The sequence below is a fragment of the Streptopelia decaocto genome, assembly GCF_964273445.1.
Source record: "Streptopelia decaocto genome assembly, chromosome: 6".
Taxonomy (NCBI): Eukaryota; Metazoa; Chordata; class Aves; order Columbiformes; family Columbidae; genus Streptopelia; species Streptopelia decaocto.
Genome location: NC_138660.1, coordinates 41,163,408 through 41,182,387, shown reverse-complemented (window position 1 = coordinate 41,182,387; position 18,980 = coordinate 41,163,408). Strand labels below are relative to the sequence as shown.

Here is an 18,980-nt window from a genome sequence, read left to right as displayed (position 1 = left end):
AGGAAAGCCAGGCTGGCATGAGTGTATTGAATCAGTTGTAGAGTCAAGGTAATGATGAATAATGACTAAATACATTTGTAAACAGGTGCAAACCATTTTTTTCCCCTGCCTGGAGAGCTGCCATGGTTATGTGATAGCTTAATATTTCAGCTAGAACTACAGCTGGAAAGGCAATGATATTGAATGATTTTCATTATCCATCCTGTGCTGCTGAAATCAACATAGTTGTGTAAAATAATACTAAAATAAACTCATCAAATAGGCTTTACAAAATGGGATTATTTTAAAAATTTTTTCTTTTGTAAATGAGTGTACATTTGTGGAAACCATTGGAAAGAGCTCTGGGCTGCTGATTGAGTTTTCATGTAATTTTTTTTTAAACCTATATCACTTAAAGTCCTGATCTACAGCTATAAAAGGCCTTACCCCTGAACTTATCACTACTGCTGCTCTCTGATGTGATAAGTGGCCTTTGAAAACTGACAGCTTGCTGGGACAGGCTGATACCAGCTCCTGAGTGTTTTCCAGTATTACTGTTATGCCACTGGGACTCTGTTGTAGGTGCTGCATGACCTTGCAGCACAACTGCAATCCCTAATCTAGGAAAATTAGTGGCAGTTGTTAGGCTAATGCAAATTAGAAAATTAGCAGTAATTTGTTTTCAAACTGCATTTCTTGGCTTCAATATGTTCATGCTGCAGGTGCCTGGAAACATAATCAATTTTGATGCAATTGTAATGTTGACTTAGGTTCTTGCTGACACTGCCTTATATTCAGAGCATCTATTTTTATGCATCTAACCTCTCTCTGTTTTATAAAAGCCTGCACAGCAAAGATTGCAATATTCCTGAGGCAAAGCATCACTAGCTAACTGAGGATTATTATTTTAAATTATGCATAGTATGCTGTCGTGCCAATTCACCTTCTGGAAAAAGACTTTTGAAAGCAAATATTGTATTTCCATTATTGGTGTATCCTCCCTGTAATGCTTAAGATATTCTAAGTTTCTCATTCAGTTCTATGGTAGGGAATTTCCTTTTTCTCAAAGGCAACCAGAATGGGCATACAAAGAACTCAAACCAGAAATCTCTAGACTTCTGTTTTCTGAATAGCAGGTCAAATAAATGTTTGTGTGTCCATCCACTTGCCCTTGTATCTTTCTGGGTATTCCCAGCTAAATTCCTGGGAGGAAATACATTTCTTCGTAGTAATCTCTTTTACATTCTTTCCACGTGTATAGAATAAAGATTACCTGCGTATCTTTGGACAACTTGAAATCTGGAATTAAAGACTTTCCTCTTATGAAATAATCATCATGAAATTCAGATTCCACTTGGTGATTTTGTCATTGAGGTAGTTTTATTCATTGTTTTACTGTTTGCTTAAACACAACCATCTGGACAGACCAAAGAAAGAATCTTTCTGTGACTTTTTCTGTATAATAATGCCAATAACTCTTCCAGTTATTCATTCTGGCCAAGTATTATTGGAAAAGGTCAAATATTTAAAAATTTTATATATGTATATATATATTTAAATTAAGAACATTATTAAACTTTAAACATGTCACTGGAAAAGTTTCATTTTTTTTTAAATTACAAAACGTTCTTTACTGTCTTTAATGTCTTTCTTTAATTCTTTAATGTCTTTACTACTACACTCTTTACAGCTCACAGAGTGAGGGGCTTGTTGGAACTCTCATGACCTGGACCACTGGTGAGAGAACACTTAAAAATTAACTATAACAAAGGATGAAAATATTATTCCTCCTCCTGCCTGGTGAATAAGTCAATACCATTCTCTCCTTGCCCTACGAAGTATATGATTACGTCTTCCACATTGGATAGTAGTGCTTTAGCAGAATTATTGCGTATCTTGAGAGTGCATTCATCTGGGAGGAAAGAAACACAGAATATAGAAGGCAGTTGTGGGTCCTGATGCAGAAATGAAGATGCTTGTGAGTTGCACCTGTGCGTTAGACTTAAGTATCTAAAATGTCTGTTTTGGATTTACTCTTTAAATGTTGTCAGGTTGTCAAGGTTTGAGTCAAAAAGGGGATTTTTTCAGGGATGTCTTGTGGAAAATATCAATCTACTGTATCCCTCTCCTGTAATTTACAGCAGAGAGAGAATATTAATGCCAGACTTTCAAAGACACTGATCCAAGAATATATTCCCTTCTCAAGTCCCAGAGGAAAACTTACCAAGTTACTTCTCCAAAATATCATTCTGTTTGAGATAGTATTTGCCTGATTTTTAGAGAAACAATTTTAGGTGTATGATGAAGATCTGTTATCTCATGATTTTATTATACTTCATTCGCATGACCTTCTGGATATTATCTGTAGGATATTTAAAAACTTACATTTTGTGTAAATGTAAAATGTTACTCTATTGAATACAAGAAATATAAAGCCTGAAGCCTCAGCACAGTAGGAGGACCAGTGGAACAGGGGCTTCTTACATCCAGTAAACACTTCTGTTATCATTTCAGTAATGATGAAAAACATTGGTGATTCAAGGTGCCTGATTCTTATTTCCATGTTAATGCCACACAACCTTGATTTTTGCCAAAGTTTAACGAGATTTTAGGAAAACAAGGGTTGATGAAGTTGTGCTTTGCTTTGGGTTTTCATGAGGGGTGTGTTTGTTTTTCTTTTTATTACAGTAAGTATTCAGCTTTTACAGGAGAAAATTTGACCTTCACTATAGGTGCCTACATATCTTCAGTAGCTCTGGAAACATTTACTGAAATTCTGTTGAGTGAAGTATATCTAATTTTACTATGGTTACAGATCAAATGATAAATGAAAGTTCTGATAATAGTGGTAAAGGTTATAGAGACAATGCTGTGAAGTGCAAGAACTGCTTTCATGGAATGACAACTGTCTGATTTGGCTTTCTGTTATGTCAGACTTGCATGGATGGACAGGAACTGCTCTAGACATGAAAACTTGATGCTTTGGCTCAAGAAAGGGACAGGAGATCATTGAAATAATTCCCTTTGAGCTTATCTGTTTCTATTTCAATTTTCCAATTCTGTGCTTGCTTCAGTTTGTTTAGCACTCTTGAACACATGAGGCAAATAGAAAACAATATTCTGAAAGAAAAGGTTTTAAATCCATTTCACTAACTTGAAACATCAGTTCTACCTCCTCATATTTGCAAAAAGGACCCAGAAATGTTGCTGCTAAAGAAACAGTTGTCAAAATATTGTTGACTTCTTATGTGGTTATTTTATTTGCTGTCCGCACCGATAGCAGTATCTCTTCTCTAATAGAAATGTCCCTTTCCGCACACCCGGCAGGACCATTCCCAGATTGTGCGGAGGTGGTCCTTGGGGATGGAGGTCCCTCCTGTGCCCTTTTGCCTTTCAGGGCAGCTTTCCACCAGGATTCCATTCCTGGAAGAAGCCATAAGCCCAGGGCTGCTGTTCTTTTATTTTTGCTGCTCTGCTATCTCATAGTTGCTCCAGCAGTTACCCCCAGTTATCACATTCCCATCCAGGTATGAGTTGCAGAGCCAGCAGAAGGTCTTTCTCATGCAGCCCATCCCACACCCATCTCCAGTGTCCTCCAGAATGCTCCAGAATAGCTGGTTCCCTGCTGTGTTGCCCTTCCAGCAGGTGCTGGGGTGCTTGAAGTCTCTACATTAACCTGTGACCATGAAGTTTCATCTAGTTCTTTAAAGAACGCTTCCTTATTGAACATTGTAAGATGTTCTGCAACAGATGCCCACTGTGACGTCTCCCTTGTTGGGAGCCATCTCTTTGATCCCAATGGCTCTGCAAATACTTAGGCAATCCTGATTCTTCCTGCATGTTTCCCACTATGTACGACGTTGTTTATGGGCATTGGAGATGGACCTGATGGCTTTGCATCTTGCTCAGGGGCAGTGCCACCCCTCTGTCCACACATGCTTCCCCTCTTCCCACACTCACTGCCGCCTTTGCTGCTCAAGCGCTAACCACCTTGTCTTGCCTTTGATATTGTGCCTTATACAGCAGAGGTGGTTTTGTCTCTCTATGGATGAGTAGAAAGAACAAACTGTGAGGCTTGTGGGGAGGTGTTAGATCAGCCCAGGCTGATTCAACCTCACCAGCTCTTGTGAGAGAAGCTTGAGTGTCAAGTCCTGGGCAGCTGACTTGCCAGCAGACATATGGCTCTTTGCTGCTGCATCCTGACTGTTGCTCTTGCATCAAGCAGATTATGCTTAACTCAGAATGTCTGTCTAGCCTGTAACTGCATATTCTGCTTACAAAAAGCTTTAACTTTTTGTTGTGAAAATACAGTATTACATACAGTTAGAAGAGTTTATCTCGACTGACACAGCATCCCACCCTCCCTGTCATTGTAATGGGCAAGATCTAATATGGATAACTTACTGTAGTATAATCAAGCTGTGGGTGTACTGGCGTCATTGGTGTTTGCTGTAAGCTGATGGAGAAGGTGTTGCTAAATCTTTGAGCAAGATCCATAGCAACGCTGTAAAGAAACAATTGGCTTCCAAACCAGAATTAGGGTCCGTGGGAGCGGATCTGTAAGCGCCTCATGAAGACTGCATGTCCAAAACCGAATAATCGCATTTTGTTCTAACTAAGCTCCTTCTTAATCACAGTCAAGAGAAAATTGTGGAACCAATTTTTGGTTCTTTTTCAGCTAAAGATCTGAAGTTTAGCCATATCTAGTCCAAACAACAGAGACTGAGGATTGCATTGTGCCTTCTGTAGGCATATTTTTTTTTTTTGAGATCAACTCAAAAACAGAAGAAAAGAGGATTGTCATGTATGATTATATAGCAGTAACAATGCAGATCTAGTCAAATGAGATCTTGCACAATTGAGGTGGGAGGTTCAAAGAAGTGGCCAGTCATGGGCAGCTACAGATTTCTGAAGCATTTTATAAAGGCTTCTAGAGGTACACAGATGAAAGGAAGCAGGAGTATTGCTGTCACCAGAAAAAAAAAGGTGGTAGAAGGTGCAGGTCTGTGTAAGATCTCTTACTAGACTGGTATCCTGCTGCCTAAAACCTGTGCTCCAAAGTAAGAACCAGTAAAAAGTAACTCACACTATTGCTTATTACATGTCATAATAGAATAGGTAAGGAAAAAAGCAATCAACAAATATCTTGTTCACCAGTGGTTAAGATGGAAAATGTCTTTTACTAAAAAAAAGTTTGGTGGGTTTTTTTTTCCCCTAATGTTCATAAGACAGCTATTTTTAAACAGAAATAAGTAAATTAATAACTTCAGAAGTTTTTAATATGGATAAAGCACTAAAAAGCTGAGGATTTTTTGTGAATAGTTTTTTCCCTGCAATCTGAAAATGTCTGTGTACTTCTACAATTTTAGTGTGAAAGTTTCCATGAAAAAAGATGGAACCTTAAAAAAAAAAGGAGGAAGGAAGGAAAAAAGAGAGTTCTAATAGCACATAAAGTTTTTGACAAGCAAAGAAACCTAAAATGATAGTAAGCCTGCAGGTCACTGTCATTCTGTGGCAACTAGAGCTTGAGTCTAGATCTGAGTTGGTTGATAAGGAGAGTTGAGACACTTATTTGGGAACAAGAGGAGTAAAATGCTTCTAGAAATCTGTGAGGATGCTTTAACATTTCCAGTTTTGAGAAGATATTTGAAAACTGAAATAAAGATATTTGTACAAAAGAGTAGATTAATAGGCGAGTAAGCCATAAGTTATACATAGAAGCTGACAAGTAAGAGCTGAGGCAAGTACCCTGAGAATATTTCAGAGACAACAGAGTGGCCTCAAAAGAGGATGTTTTGAGCAGCTGCATTTTGTGTCTCCCTAGGAAAATAGCATCACTATAGAGGTGATGTTCTCTCTGAATGCGTGCCAGGTAAGAACTTCTTCTGGAAAAAGAACAAACAAGCAAAACCAGATTAAATAATGATGCTGTGTCTGTATATTTTGATGTGACTTCAGAAGAATGCTTCTGCATGGGGAAAATCGCTATTTTAATGTCTGTCTAGAAGGAAAATACTCAATTATGATAAAGTTATGCTGATGTCAGTTGTAGTAACCCATACTCTTCAGTACCTTTGGACAGACAGCGGTCATTACTGGAATTGCATGGCTTCTGTTCCGCACTGCAATGGGTGAGCAGCACGACTGAACAGAACACTCTGGCCAAGTGGTGAGGCGAAGCTTCAGCAGATTTGTGGTAGGTGTCACCTACAGCAGTGAAGCAACGGGTTGTTGCGTTTTGGTTATTTGCCCTGGACTAGCACCTAGGCTGGGCTGTGCCCCGGCAGGGTGTGCAGCTGAGCTCAGGCTGCAGGCATGTATTTGACGTGCCTCCCGTGCTGCCGCGACCACCTGGCACCACGCGTGAGGTGAAGCTGCAACCTGATGCTATAACGCGTGACAGCCAGGTGTTCGGTTTTGCTGTTTCATACATCAGTGCTACTGAACTTAATGAATAACATGAAAAATGATGAGGAAAATGTTAGTAGGAAAGAAGATTGCTCTTTGGCTAAAGTCAGAATAAACCTCTATTTCAAAGGTGCAGATGCTAAAGTATAAAGTCTTTGCTCTGCATGCTGTTGTGTATGGTGCTTAAGAGGGAGCATTATTTTGGAGTGCTTTATGGCATTGAATTTGCAGTGCTGTCTCCTGAATACTGTTGATTGGTTGGGAAGGTAATTGCTGATCTCTTAGATGAAAGACTAATGAGGAAAATAAAAATGTTGACAGTATTTCTGCAGGAAGAGTTCATTAGTCAAATAATCTTAACTGCAAGCTATTAGCCAAGTAATGAGTAATTGTATTTTGGATTGCTACATATTCAGATTATGATGCAACAGCTTATAATTAAGTTAGATTTACTTTAAAACATCTTAAAATGTTCTTTTAATCTTGGCAAAGAACAGATCTTTTCAGTTTAAGTATTCATATAGTCAAGAAGTCAAAGTTTAGCAAATGCCTCCAGTATCATCCTGTACTTGGGAAGATAAAATCTTTCTTGCTGTCTTGGTTACATCACATCAAATTATTTGACTCCTTTAAATTTTGGTTTTTTGTATTATGTGCAGTTTCTTGACGTATATAGAAGCAAGCCATCCTGTGCACATGACTGATTTACAATGAATTTTATACCTTGCATGATATCAATATATTCTCTTTGTGTGGCACTTGTCTCCCAGACTGCCTATTTTAAGTTTTGTGGAAACCGTCTGTCAAGTAACTCCTTCATAATGCTCTCCTGGATACTCTTCCCATACCATCCTAATCTTTAAGGGCTCTTGTTAATCTTACTGGTGAAACGTGCTGTATAAGGTGAACTTCCATATAAAATGAGCATTATTATGCTTTCCTAGTCAGAGATCTGAACCAGATCTCACCCAAAGGTCATGCATGCAGCAGGAGGAACAGAAAAGCCAGTGCTGAGCCAGGGCTTGTCCCTCTGCCTTTCCACAGGCAGGATCCTCTCGAGCTGAATCCTTTCCACTCTTGAACAGGGAATGGCTTTGCTATTAAGCATTCAAGGTAGCATGTGGTAAATGTAATGGAAAAGCAACAGGTTTGGAATTAAATTTGGGGGTTGATTGGCAGTGAAAGGCATTTCTATGAGGAGAAAAGGCTTTAGGTTTACTGGCTACTTTGGATGCGTAATTAGATTTAGAGCACAAATAGCCTCTAGGTAAAGAACTGGTACATCACAGGTTGGCTTGTAGACACTAAGCTGCTTTTTGCTTTCTCTGGAAACTACTATTTGCAAAACATGCATGCTTAGTGTGAATTATGTCTACTTCTGAGGGAAAGGAATGGTCTTTCCCATAGCCTCAGAAGGCCTTAATGGTCAAGGCTGGTGAAAGTCAGCCAGACTTACACCCAAGATGCTGCAGAGCTCCTTGCTGATCTTGACACCTCACCTACCAGAGGGGTTCAGGGCTTGTTGTCATCTGTGCTTCTGGAGTACTGAAAATCAGACAGTAGAATACCCACTGTAATGGTTCTTCATACCTCAAGTTCAGTCTATCCAACCACCAAAGAAAACAATTCTGCTTAATTTATTGATACACCTAGTAATTAATTGCAGTAGTTTACTGTTGAATGAATGGTACATTTATACTCCATAGCTTTTTTTTTTTACCATGAGATTGCTTCAGCAGATATAGACACTATCACTTAGATTGTGATTCTTTAGAAACAGCCGAGAGTGAACAGAGCTGTGCTTCATGCCTATTGAAATTCAGAAGCTGGCCTATAGCCCTAACTTCTTCTGGATCTCGTCAGGGCTTTTATAAACTAAACGGGAGAGAGAATTGGCATTTCAGTGTTTCCAGAGCTTGTTAACGTCTTATTTTTATGGATTCAAACATGCTACATGTGCATTCCAAGGGAGAATTATGGTCTTACCGCTTGCAGGGGAAGATTGCATAGAGAATCAGATGCAGTCATGTTAGTAATTTACTGAGCGGTTCTTTGGCGTGTATTAAATCAATATATAGATATCTACTTGCTTTAGATAATATTGTTGGGATGAAGCTGAAGTGCAAGCACACAGCTAACTTGGGCCAGTTAAAAGAGGTAACTAAGATTCTTTGTGACCTTTTTGCGGAATTACAAAGGTACAATGTTGTTTTGTAATAAACCTGTCATGTAAAGCTTCTGGTTAGTGCCTTCTGTGGCCTATTTCCCAATATTTTTAAACTATTATTCACTAAATTTATAAGTGGAGGTGGGATCATTTGTTTATTCAGTTTGTCCTTCCAGTACTTCTCATTATAGTACCTTAATTTGGTTTGCTGTAGCTTTAACAAAATGTAACTGCCTGGACTGAACTGTCCAAGCCTAGTCTCAGGCTGATTTCTTTTTGAAGACATTGAGCCAAAAGAGCTCATTCACATCCAAGAATGAGTCAATTCAATAATCTCCCTGATTAAAAAAGAAACCGCCCATAAAACCTGGGTACAGCGTGATCTGAGGGACACATGAAGATGCTGAAGTATCTAGGACCTGAGCCTTGGAAATATAAGGATGTAACAGCAAGAACTGAATGAATCATTGACATCTCAGATCGATTGCCAATAAACACACTAATTATGAATCATTCAGCGTCTGAAATCAACAAGACCAAAGCCCAGTGTGTGCTCCTTGAGTAGCTATTTGCATGTGAGGCCAGCATTATAAACATGGGAGCCAGCACTTCTCTATGATAATTTCAAGTTTGGCAAAATATGAAGGACACATACTGCATAAAATTTTCGTAGGATAAAATGTATCTGAACATCAAGATGGAATGCCAGTTGGAGTTGATGCTATTGGGATTTCATATTATTTCTTTTCTCCTTTTTGTTTTATCTTATTTTTGTTTTATTTTTATTTTCACTGATACCAGCAAAAAAAAGATACCATCACTTGTGCACTGCATTTGTGCAGGGTACATTTCTTACTAGACAGCCCCTGATGTCACTTACATGGAGGTAACTGAATTTGCATTAGCTTTAGTTTAGCTATCAGGAGTCAAAATGATCATGTGGGTGTTGTAAAAAGACTTCAATGCAGACTGGAAATGTATCTCCGTGGCTGTTGCTATATGAACTGACGTCTAACTACATGATATACAATGAAAGCTAATTTGAAATCTCCAGTTTAAGAGGCTTTTTGTATGCCTTGTTCAGAGAGAGAATATGGATAGTTCATATGAGCAGGGTGGGACTATGCGGTGCCTGAATGTCATGAGTTAAAAGTCAAAGGGCAAAACGTTGATCTCCCTTAAGGCCAGTGGAAGTTGTGCTGTTAACTTCAACAAACCTAAGATTTCTGCCTTAGTTTTTAGAGAGGAAGAAACTGCATTGTACTTCTCGAGGCTTCACCAAGACTCTGTATTCTAAGAGTTTTTAAATTATGTTTAATTTACTCTGATTGTGTTTTGTGGGAAACTAAATTGAAAGTGTATTTAAGGGCTCCAGAGAGCTGCTCTGATGAACTCCATGAGGAGACGCTGAACATCTGCTTGATGCTCAGACACAACTTTAGCAGAACTCCTAATTGTTTAAAGGAAATTGTAGAAAATCTCCTTGCTTTTATGTTTCAAAACTCATCACTCAAACTTCAAAATTTAGTGTCCTTACATGAAAAAAAAAAACCTAAAAAATGTAGAAAATGCAATACAAAATACTTACCACCTAGGCAGAAAATATATAAAAGAGGAAGGGAAAGAAAACCAAGGATTTTTGCAATTTTAGAGTGGTTTTACACAATTCAAAACTGAATTTTGGATTATCACAAATGTGTATCATACCAACATGAAAATGTTTTAACAGTGATTTTGTTGTTTTAATGAGCACCTGGTTTATCAGTTGTATTTCACATGTGAAATGAAATGGACTTGATAGTAAATAGTTTTTTTTAATTTCACTTAACAATTTTTTCCCAAAAGGAAAATGTACAGAAATCGTGTGGAAATCAGTGTGCTGTGTTTGCTCAAATAAAGATAATACTTTGCTGCAAACTTTTAAATATAATAAAATGCATTTAATAGCAATCTTTTGCGGTATCATCATTATTTATGGACATAACATTCAAAGTACGGAAATTCAGTTATGGATCAAACTGACCATAAAAACAGTAACCCAAAGAACCTTATAAACATGTCAACACCCATCATGTATCACAGATGGCTCATACCAACGTAGAAAAAACCCCAACATATAAAATGTAGTATAATTCTCAACATATGGTTTACTTTGTTGCATTGTTCCTACGTATTATTTGTGTTTAAATCCAGAAAATTATATTATGAAGAGAGTATTGGTTTTGTTTATTAAACTAAAGTACAGGTTAAAGTCACTCTTATCTGCAATGAACATATACCAACAGTGATTAAAAAATAAACATTTATTTACAAAATATTGATGCATACATATTACACAAGTCAGTTATATCAAAGTGGTTTTTTTAAACAATATCTGTAGCAACCAACTATTTGCATTGGTTTATCATAGTGCAAACGGTAATGTTGCAAAGGCAGGTTATAATGTGGGATTCTGATTTCAGTGTTAGCCTTCTCTGCTGCCTTTTGGTTTACAACGTCTAGAAAACTATTCCCTTTCGCTTAAAAAATAGCTATTTCTTGCGAATGTTGAATAGTGTACCTGAGGATAGGGCAAATTCATTATTATTCTAAATTCTTTCACTTAGATAACTATCTATTTACTCAGCCTGCTTACGTAGCACCATTGCCATTGATTACTAACATACTAATGAGAAAAAGGAATGGAAACACGCTAAATACACTATGCCATCCCAATGTCAGGATTTGTCCATTTATGTGGAATTTCGTCTGATACATTTCACGATTCTGCATTATATATTCAAGTGTTTAAGGATAATTCTGGTGGTATTGTGTAGTGGTGTATATGTTAACCAGTATATATTTTTCTGTAAGTACAATATGAAGTGAAGCTGTGAAGAAATGGAGTTAAAAGCCCGCTCCTTCTGTCCACAGATGAGAAGGAGCTTGCTTTTGATTACCAACGTGTACTGAAACCTGTATATAAATTTGCGTCTGAATGACTGAAAATTGATTCCCTCACAATGTAAGAACTTTGTGTATCTAATCCGGTGATTTTGATTGTAGCTCTTCTTTTTCACTGGCTCAAAGCCAGCCGTTACGTAACTCTGTCGTCCTTTAGTTCAGGTTCTGGAGCTGGTGCTGCACTAAATCTGTACGATAGCCTATCACGCAGCATATAGGATGTCGGCAATGCCTAGTGTACGTAGTGTACATAACTTCACAGTTTCAAAGACTGGTGAGGGGGTACAACTTTTTTTGTTTTTTCCTCTTTTTTTTTTTTTGGTATCTTCCGCAATTTACGAAGTGGTGGATCTCACAACCATCTCATGAGCAGCCGCAGCGATCTACAACCATGGCCGGTATCTTGCCATATATTATTTGTTCTTTCCCGTTGAAGTACAGCATGTTTATGGGGGACATCTTGGTGGGCGTGCAGCAAGGGCCTGCTGAACCCCTGGGGTTTGCTTGGTGTACGAGGTGAGTGTGCGGGTATTTTTGTAAAAAAACAAATTCGCATTCTCCGGAGCAGTAATTGGCTTTGTATCTTTTAGGTGCGATAATCCAGTCCCATCCAAAAGCTTCGAAATCCACGGTCAGTGGGTAGCGACAACATCGGGATTCTGTTGAGTGCTCGTCACAGTCAAGGCCAAAATCTCTGCGGGACCGTTTTGGTGTGTCTGTGACTCTGACCTCTAAAAATGGGTTCTGTGAGGAGAGGAGAAGGAATCAGAAGCATTACTGAGGTAAACCTAAGTTCAGCAAAACCATGCAAATATAGAATGTTTCAGACATAGATGTATTATGTCAAGTCAATACACTCAAATAACATTTGCAAATGTTTTTGAAGTTACACCCTCTGGATAAATCTGTCCTCCTCTAAATCTCTGTTATATTTGATCTCTGCTTGAGGATTATTCCTCTTTCTCATGCTAAGGATCAGCATTTCCTGAAATCACCATCTTCTCAGTGCTAGCATTTTTTCTGTTAGCTGCTAAAACAATGTTTCAGAAATTTTGAGGATGCTGGATTTTCACTTTTGCTGTGGGATCTGTTTGTTTTAAACCCCATACTAAAAGCTACTTTTTTCCCATAGAAGACCTCTTAAAACTTTTGAAGGGCGGGACTGACTGGTGCAGGTCTCCTTTTTTTGAGTCCTGAAATTCCCTCCATTAAAACCATAACCAGTTCAGGCTCTCTGGATATCAAGGAAGGTTTCTTGTGCAGACCAAGTAGGACAGAATTTGTCCTGTGATTGCTATTTTTCTTGAGTGACTTCGGTGGCAGTAGAAATGTCTGTTTCACCTACTGGGACAGGTTACTTGGTCTTCACAGCTTTCCCCTTGGCCAGAGGGCTGAATTTGCCCTACTGAATTTGGAGGCACAGCTAATATTTTGACTCCTGATAGAGCCCTGTGGCCAGGAATGTAATTTTGGCAGGCTCCTGAGCCATGTGCCTCCTCCCAAAGGTGTGTTTCTATGGCGACCAACTGAGAATAGAAAGAAATCCTAACCTTTACCATCACGAGTCTGAAAAAGTTCCTGAAGTTTCCTCCCTTCCACATGCTGGTTACAGCCCTGTGTGTCAGTTTGGCTCTGACCAGGCTGTCCCATAAAGGAAAACTGTTCCTTAGGAGTAACTAACAGCCCAGCTGAGTTTGTTAGGTGGGTTTGTCCCCTCCAAGATACCCGCCTCTGTGGCTGCAAGTTGTCCAGCTGCTGGAGATGCTCCTCCCAAAGGTAAATGATACAGGCAGGAGCTTGGTGAGAGGAGCATCCTGGTACCAGGAGCTGCCAGAGAGCAGCGAAGAGAAGAGAATTTTCTCTCCTGTTATCAGCTGTGCATCTAACTCTGCCCTGCTGCTGAATTGGTGATGATGATAACGATGATGATAACAACCATCGTTATCCACATGTGTGAAAACACAGAGTTGGGTATTTGAGTGGATGGAGGTGGTGAGGACGTTCCATTTCATGATATCCAGCAAGCCTCTTTCACGTATCTTGAGATACACATCTATACTAGATGTACAATTAAGATATCACAGCATTTTTCCTTTAAGTTCTTTTACCTGCACTATACTGCTGTGAAGTTAAATGTTACATAGCTATGTAAATATGGATGGACTCCATGATCTTAAAGATCTTTCCCAGCCTAAGTGATTCTGTGATAAACAGATTGATCTACTGCATAGAAGTAAAAGTAAAACAACAATGTTGATATTTTGTTCAAAACAAGGGATTTCTTGGTTGTGATTTCTTTTTTTCCAGCTGTGATAGGTTCAGGAATTTGTATAGGTTGTAGAAAGTGACTTGCAGAAACAGTAACAAGGAAGATGATGTAGTTTAACCAGTACACTTTGGATTTAATTTGTTAATATCTACTTGTGAAAAGAAACCAGATAGTTATTTTATGCTCTTTCTCATAATTATCGCCCATTTATTGAACCAAGCAGAATTTCTCTATTCAAACATTACTAATAAGTGGAATGATACACTTTATCACATAGTTTAACATTATGAAAACATGTTCTCACTTTCACAAACATAGCTAATTCTTGCTGTTGTTAACAGAAAATATAGACATATAGATCACAGAGAAACTCCCTCACTTTCTCAGCAATATCAGATGCAACTTTCCTATCAATGAAAGAATCTAACAATTCTTCTTTTAGCTTTATGTAACATAACTGTTTATCAAGCAGTATTTGCTCTCAAATTTGGAAACAACATTGCTTTAATAGTACCATTCATCAGTAAATACCAAAACATTTTCTAGTTAATGCCTCTCAACATCCCTCTGAAGTACTGCAATCTGCCTCAGTTTTTCAAATAGGGAAACAGAGGCACAGGAATGCTATTGATTTTTACATTATCAGGAAGCAAGGAAAGAAAGAATTTGCTATACAGAACTCTTCCATTCCCTAAACAATGCTTCCATTTTATCCTTGAAACACAACTTAAATGCTTTCCAATAAAATGCAAGATATTTAAGTGAGATTTTTCTAAATAAACTTACCAATCCATCTTCTCCTGGTCCTGGGAAAGTTACAGCAAGATCTCGTCCATTCTCATCAAAAGCTTTTATTTCGATGCCTAAATTGGATTCAGGCTGTTTGAGCCAATTTTGTAACACTGTCTTCACATCGATACTCTGCCAAATACCAGTGCCTGGGTTCATGTCAAGTTTCAAAGATCGAATTCCAGTATATCTTGTGCCGTCTTTCATGGGTTTAATAAGTCTCAGGATCTGCACAAACACCGTTGTAGGTTTTTGGACTTGCCTCAAGTATATCCACAATTGTGCCTTTACTACTTTGTTATATTGGATTTTAGAGCTAAACTTAAAGAAGCAACATTTTGGTTTTCCCTCCATTTGTACAAGAAAATCAGCTATAAATGAATGGAAAGAACAGATTACTGAAAAGGGAACAAAAAGAAATATGCATATATAAACCAAATTTATTTTTTTCCAGACCATGTAGAAAGTCCTACAATACGTAATAAACAGTATCAGTAACAAAGTGGATTTAACTTAATTAATTTCCTGTGGTTTATGCCCTGCAACAAATTCAATTGATATCAACAAAATCATTATGCTATCATAAGTAATGTAAGTAACATAATGTGACAAGGAACCAATGATTGTTTTTTAGACAGGCTAAAATGAAGTTTGGCTAATCATTTTCTAATTAACTCTAGCTGGTGCCCTGTGCTCCACAGGCTGCGCCGAGCAGAGGTGTGCTTGGGCTGAAACTTGGAGATGACGGGCAATGACGAGAAATGCGCACTGGGGAGGACCTCTGCGTGCTCGGGGCTCAGACCAGGGCTACTGGTGCTGTGGGCTGACCTGTCCAGTGGCAAAATTGCCTCTTTCCCAGGCAAAAACTGCCTGGGGAGAGGGCACAGCCTGTACCGCCTCACAGGGACTACTGCCACCACCCTTCTGCTGGCCACCTCATGAGGACCTTCCTAAACCTGCACAACAGCAACTTTGCACAAGCTGACTAACGTGTGTGTGGTGATCTAGCTCTCTCTAATTTACTAACTAGCCTTAGTGTGCTATATACATCGTACAGAGACAGCTGTGGGCACATGAACACTTTACTTGGTTTTCCACTAAGAAGAGAAATTAATCAACAGAGCATTAATCTAAGGATCATTTTGTTTTCATTTGAATGATATTATAGGAAAGTCATGTGCAGTGCGGTGTTCCTCCTTCCTGTAGCCTATGATGCAGCTGTCATACCTAGTCATGGCAATAGCTTTCCATGCCAGGATAAAATGGGCAATACTAATCTTAATACTAATCTTAGATGGTGCAGGGCTTTAACAATCATAAATCTCACCACTTAAGATACCTGTTTCTTTAGTGCATTTAATATGGTTCAAGGGCTTTTTGTAAAAAGCAGGAAATGAACTCAGATCAATGAAGCCCAATGACTTTTCTTCGGTCATTGAAATTATGTAACAGTTTAATTAAAAATAGTTATAAAGCCTTGGACGTAATAGGCTGGAATAAAACTGCTGGCAGAACTCAGCCTTGTGATAAGGCTGCAGTAATATATTGCTATTAAGTACACATCTTATTAATTAGTGTGTTGAAAAATTTTACAGATAAAGTTACTTTTTCATTGATGTGCACATTTTTAGCTGGCTAGAGCGACTGATACTGTTCTAATATGTGTATCGTAATGATATCTGTAACTGCTAACATGCCTTATATGTCCTGTCATCTTTTTCCTGTTTGACATCATATTCATAAGTGTTATTTTAAAAAACAGCTGCCATAGCCAAATACTTTAGCTGATGAAGAACATAAGATACTATAGTATTAGCCATGCAAAAGATACTTGATAGGAGCCATAGCAGATGTTTAGCACTCAGAAGATAACTCAGAATCTGCTCATTCAGTAAATGCCTTCATTCTTCCTTGGCACGACTACTGGAGCTGATTGCTATAGCATGGACATTTTAACATTTAAATCTGTTACACGCATATTTGCTTTAAATATCTAGTTTTAACTCGGAGGTGGGTGGTGCTAGTTTATGGGATCAGCAAAGAAGCAAGAATTTAACTCTATACTTGCACTTACTGTAACATGTTGCAGCTAGGTAGATCTAGTGCTCTAAGCTGTATTTCTGCTGACTTCTCTTGCTCCTAAAAATACTGGCCAGTGAAACCTCCCTCAGAAAAATATAGTTAATTCATTATCTACACTCGTACTTTGTATTAGTGATAGGAAATGCCCCGAGCACTGCAGATAACGAAGTCAACTAAACTGCAGATCTCCCTTTGCTTTCTAAGGCAATGGACAAATCCCAAGTGCTACAGGGCATATGTGTTATAAGGAGCTGAAAACCGAACAGTAAAACAAAGGATCGCAACACAGTCATCTGAACCTGGCTCAAATTCTTTAGAAATAATGCTCTCCTCCTTCCCTCCCTCCCTCCAGCAGCCTCCAGCCTGTTGGGAGACCCGAGGAGGAGTTGCGTGGCTCTACGGCAGGGAGACAACTCTCTCGGAGGAGCAGCGGGAGACGAAAGCAGTGGGGTTACTTACACTCCGTCGGCATTGTGATTATCGTTTCGGTGGTGGCATGATAGTCATCGTCTTCCAAAGAGCCATCGCTACTATCGTCTCTCTGGACATCATACTGATCAATCAGTTCCTGTAGCGGAGGAGCTTTGGGTAAAAGTTGTTTAATAAGATCCCTGCTAATGTTAGGAGCTTGTTCCAGGCGCAGTTTGCTGAGGATTTGAATCTTTATGGCTTCTATTCTGGAAGATTTTGTATTCTGTCTCCATGTACAAGCATTGCATAGTCCATCTTTTTCGGAGTTCTCTGTGGGCTGACTCCCGTCATCAAGAGCCAAGGGATGAACTGAAATCAGCATGCACAGGTAAATATAAACATAGATCGCTAGCTTTTGCATGATCTCACATTAACTGCAGCTTTTTTTCCTTTTTCTTTTTTTTTCTTCCTTTTTTTTTTTCCCTTTCCCTTTCAGTACTAAATAGATCCGTGAAAGCAAATGCAATCTGAGAGACAGCTTGCCACACTGGTGTACCTTATATATTCCAAGGGGGCTTTTTATACTCCAACTTTGATTAGGCTCATGTCGTCAAACCCGACGATTGGTTGCTGTCCCAACAATGAATCTGGCTGTCAGAGGGCAAAGCCCTGTCGATCACAAGTCACTAGACAGCGTTTAGTTACAGCCAAGGGTGAACTGATTTATCTGAGTGCTTCGTAGAGGATATGTCTTCGCATACTGAAAGGATATATTTCCAAGCATTGTGGGCAGCAGTACTGAAAGACAGCACTGTCATCCTTAAATATATACTGACTGTGTACTTGCTCTATGAATCAAGATAGACCTCTCCCTAAACTTGCTGGAGGCTTCTACAAGTCTTTTTGACTTGAAAGTTTGTGCTATTTAAAAGAAAATCCCATGGGATTACTGTTAGCAGGCAGGGGAAAAAATTAGAAATGCATGGCAAACAGTACTCACTTCTGTTGTTCAACAACTCAAATATATTAAGCAGTTCATACTTTAGAAAGCCGTTATGTTTTTTTCTGCTAGGAACTCGCTAAAGCAGTAATGAAGACTTTGTGCATATATGACTCCCAGCAAATGCTTATCTTGTCTGTCCCTTCAGAATATTTCAAAATCCACAGAACAAATCCTTTACTGAATTAACAGTAAGTTATGAAAAATGAGTCTGTCCCCTCTTCATACTGTCACCAGGTCAGCAGAATCCTGGGCAGAAAATTAAATATTGAGAGATCTTTAGTAGCAAGGGTATTTTTAAGGAATATCTTTAGCTACTCACACTAATATTATACAGAAATAATACAGCTTGCTTTTTCCATTATTAGTGAAAGCACTAAAAGACTTAAAACATTTAAATCTTTACTTTGAGAATATCTTATTTTTCCATGTAATCTTTTATTTCTGTTCAAAATACCTGTATTATGTCAACTTAAATGATACTTTTCTGTGCTTTCTTCTGCTTTCTACTCAAATAGTTGCAAGTTCTCTATATCCTGCTTATATTTTAAAAATTACAATTTTGATATGCTTTCTGCATAAGAGAGATACATCTATATGTGATTTTATACTTACAGGTTATAGCTTATAAAATCTTACAGCAATGCAGCTCACATTTGATGTGCTGTTAGCAAGAATTGTGGAATTCACACTTAGCTGGGGAGGGGGGCTGGGTGGTGACTCGTCAGCAAAGGCTGTGTACTACAGCAGACAGAAATCCTGTCATTTGTATATCCTGTATGTATTTGTATGTTTGGAATCTGTATATTACAGCAAAGGGAAATCCTAGAATTTCATGCAATATGCCAAAGTTTGCCTGCCTAAGTTAAGACTGAATTACCAGTTTCTCACAGTTTCTGTTCTTTTCTCATTCTGATTACAATTAAACTGTG

General features: G+C 38.5%; 1 protein-coding gene across 1 annotated transcript; it reads right to left on the bottom strand.

The window, feature by feature from the left end:
- Positions 1-8,147: 8,147 nt before the first annotated feature.
- On the bottom strand, positions 8,148-17,585 carry MSTN (myostatin). Its single transcript, XM_082055911.1, has 3 exons — positions 17,097-17,585; positions 14,553-14,926; positions 8,148-12,241 (listed from the first exon to the last, which is right to left on the bottom strand). The coding sequence occupies exons 1-3, from the start codon at positions 17,467-17,469 to the stop codon at positions 11,861-11,863; spliced, it is 1,128 nt and encodes a 375-aa protein (XP_081912037.1). The 5' UTR covers positions 17,470-17,585; the 3' UTR covers positions 8,148-11,860.
- Positions 17,586-18,980: the final 1,395 nt, after the last annotated feature.

Coding starts and splice junctions, on each gene's coding strand:
- MSTN (XM_082055911.1), bottom strand. CDS start 17,469: ATGCAAAAGCTAGCGATCTATGTTTATATTTACCTGTGCATGCTGATT. Junction 14,927..17,096: donor AATCACAATGCCGACGGAGT/GTAAGTAACCCC, acceptor ATTCATTTATAG/CTGATTTTCTTGTACAAATG. Junction 12,242..14,552: donor GACCAGGAGAAGATGGATTG/GTAAGTTTATTT, acceptor CTCTCCTCACAG/AACCCATTTTTAGAGGTCAG.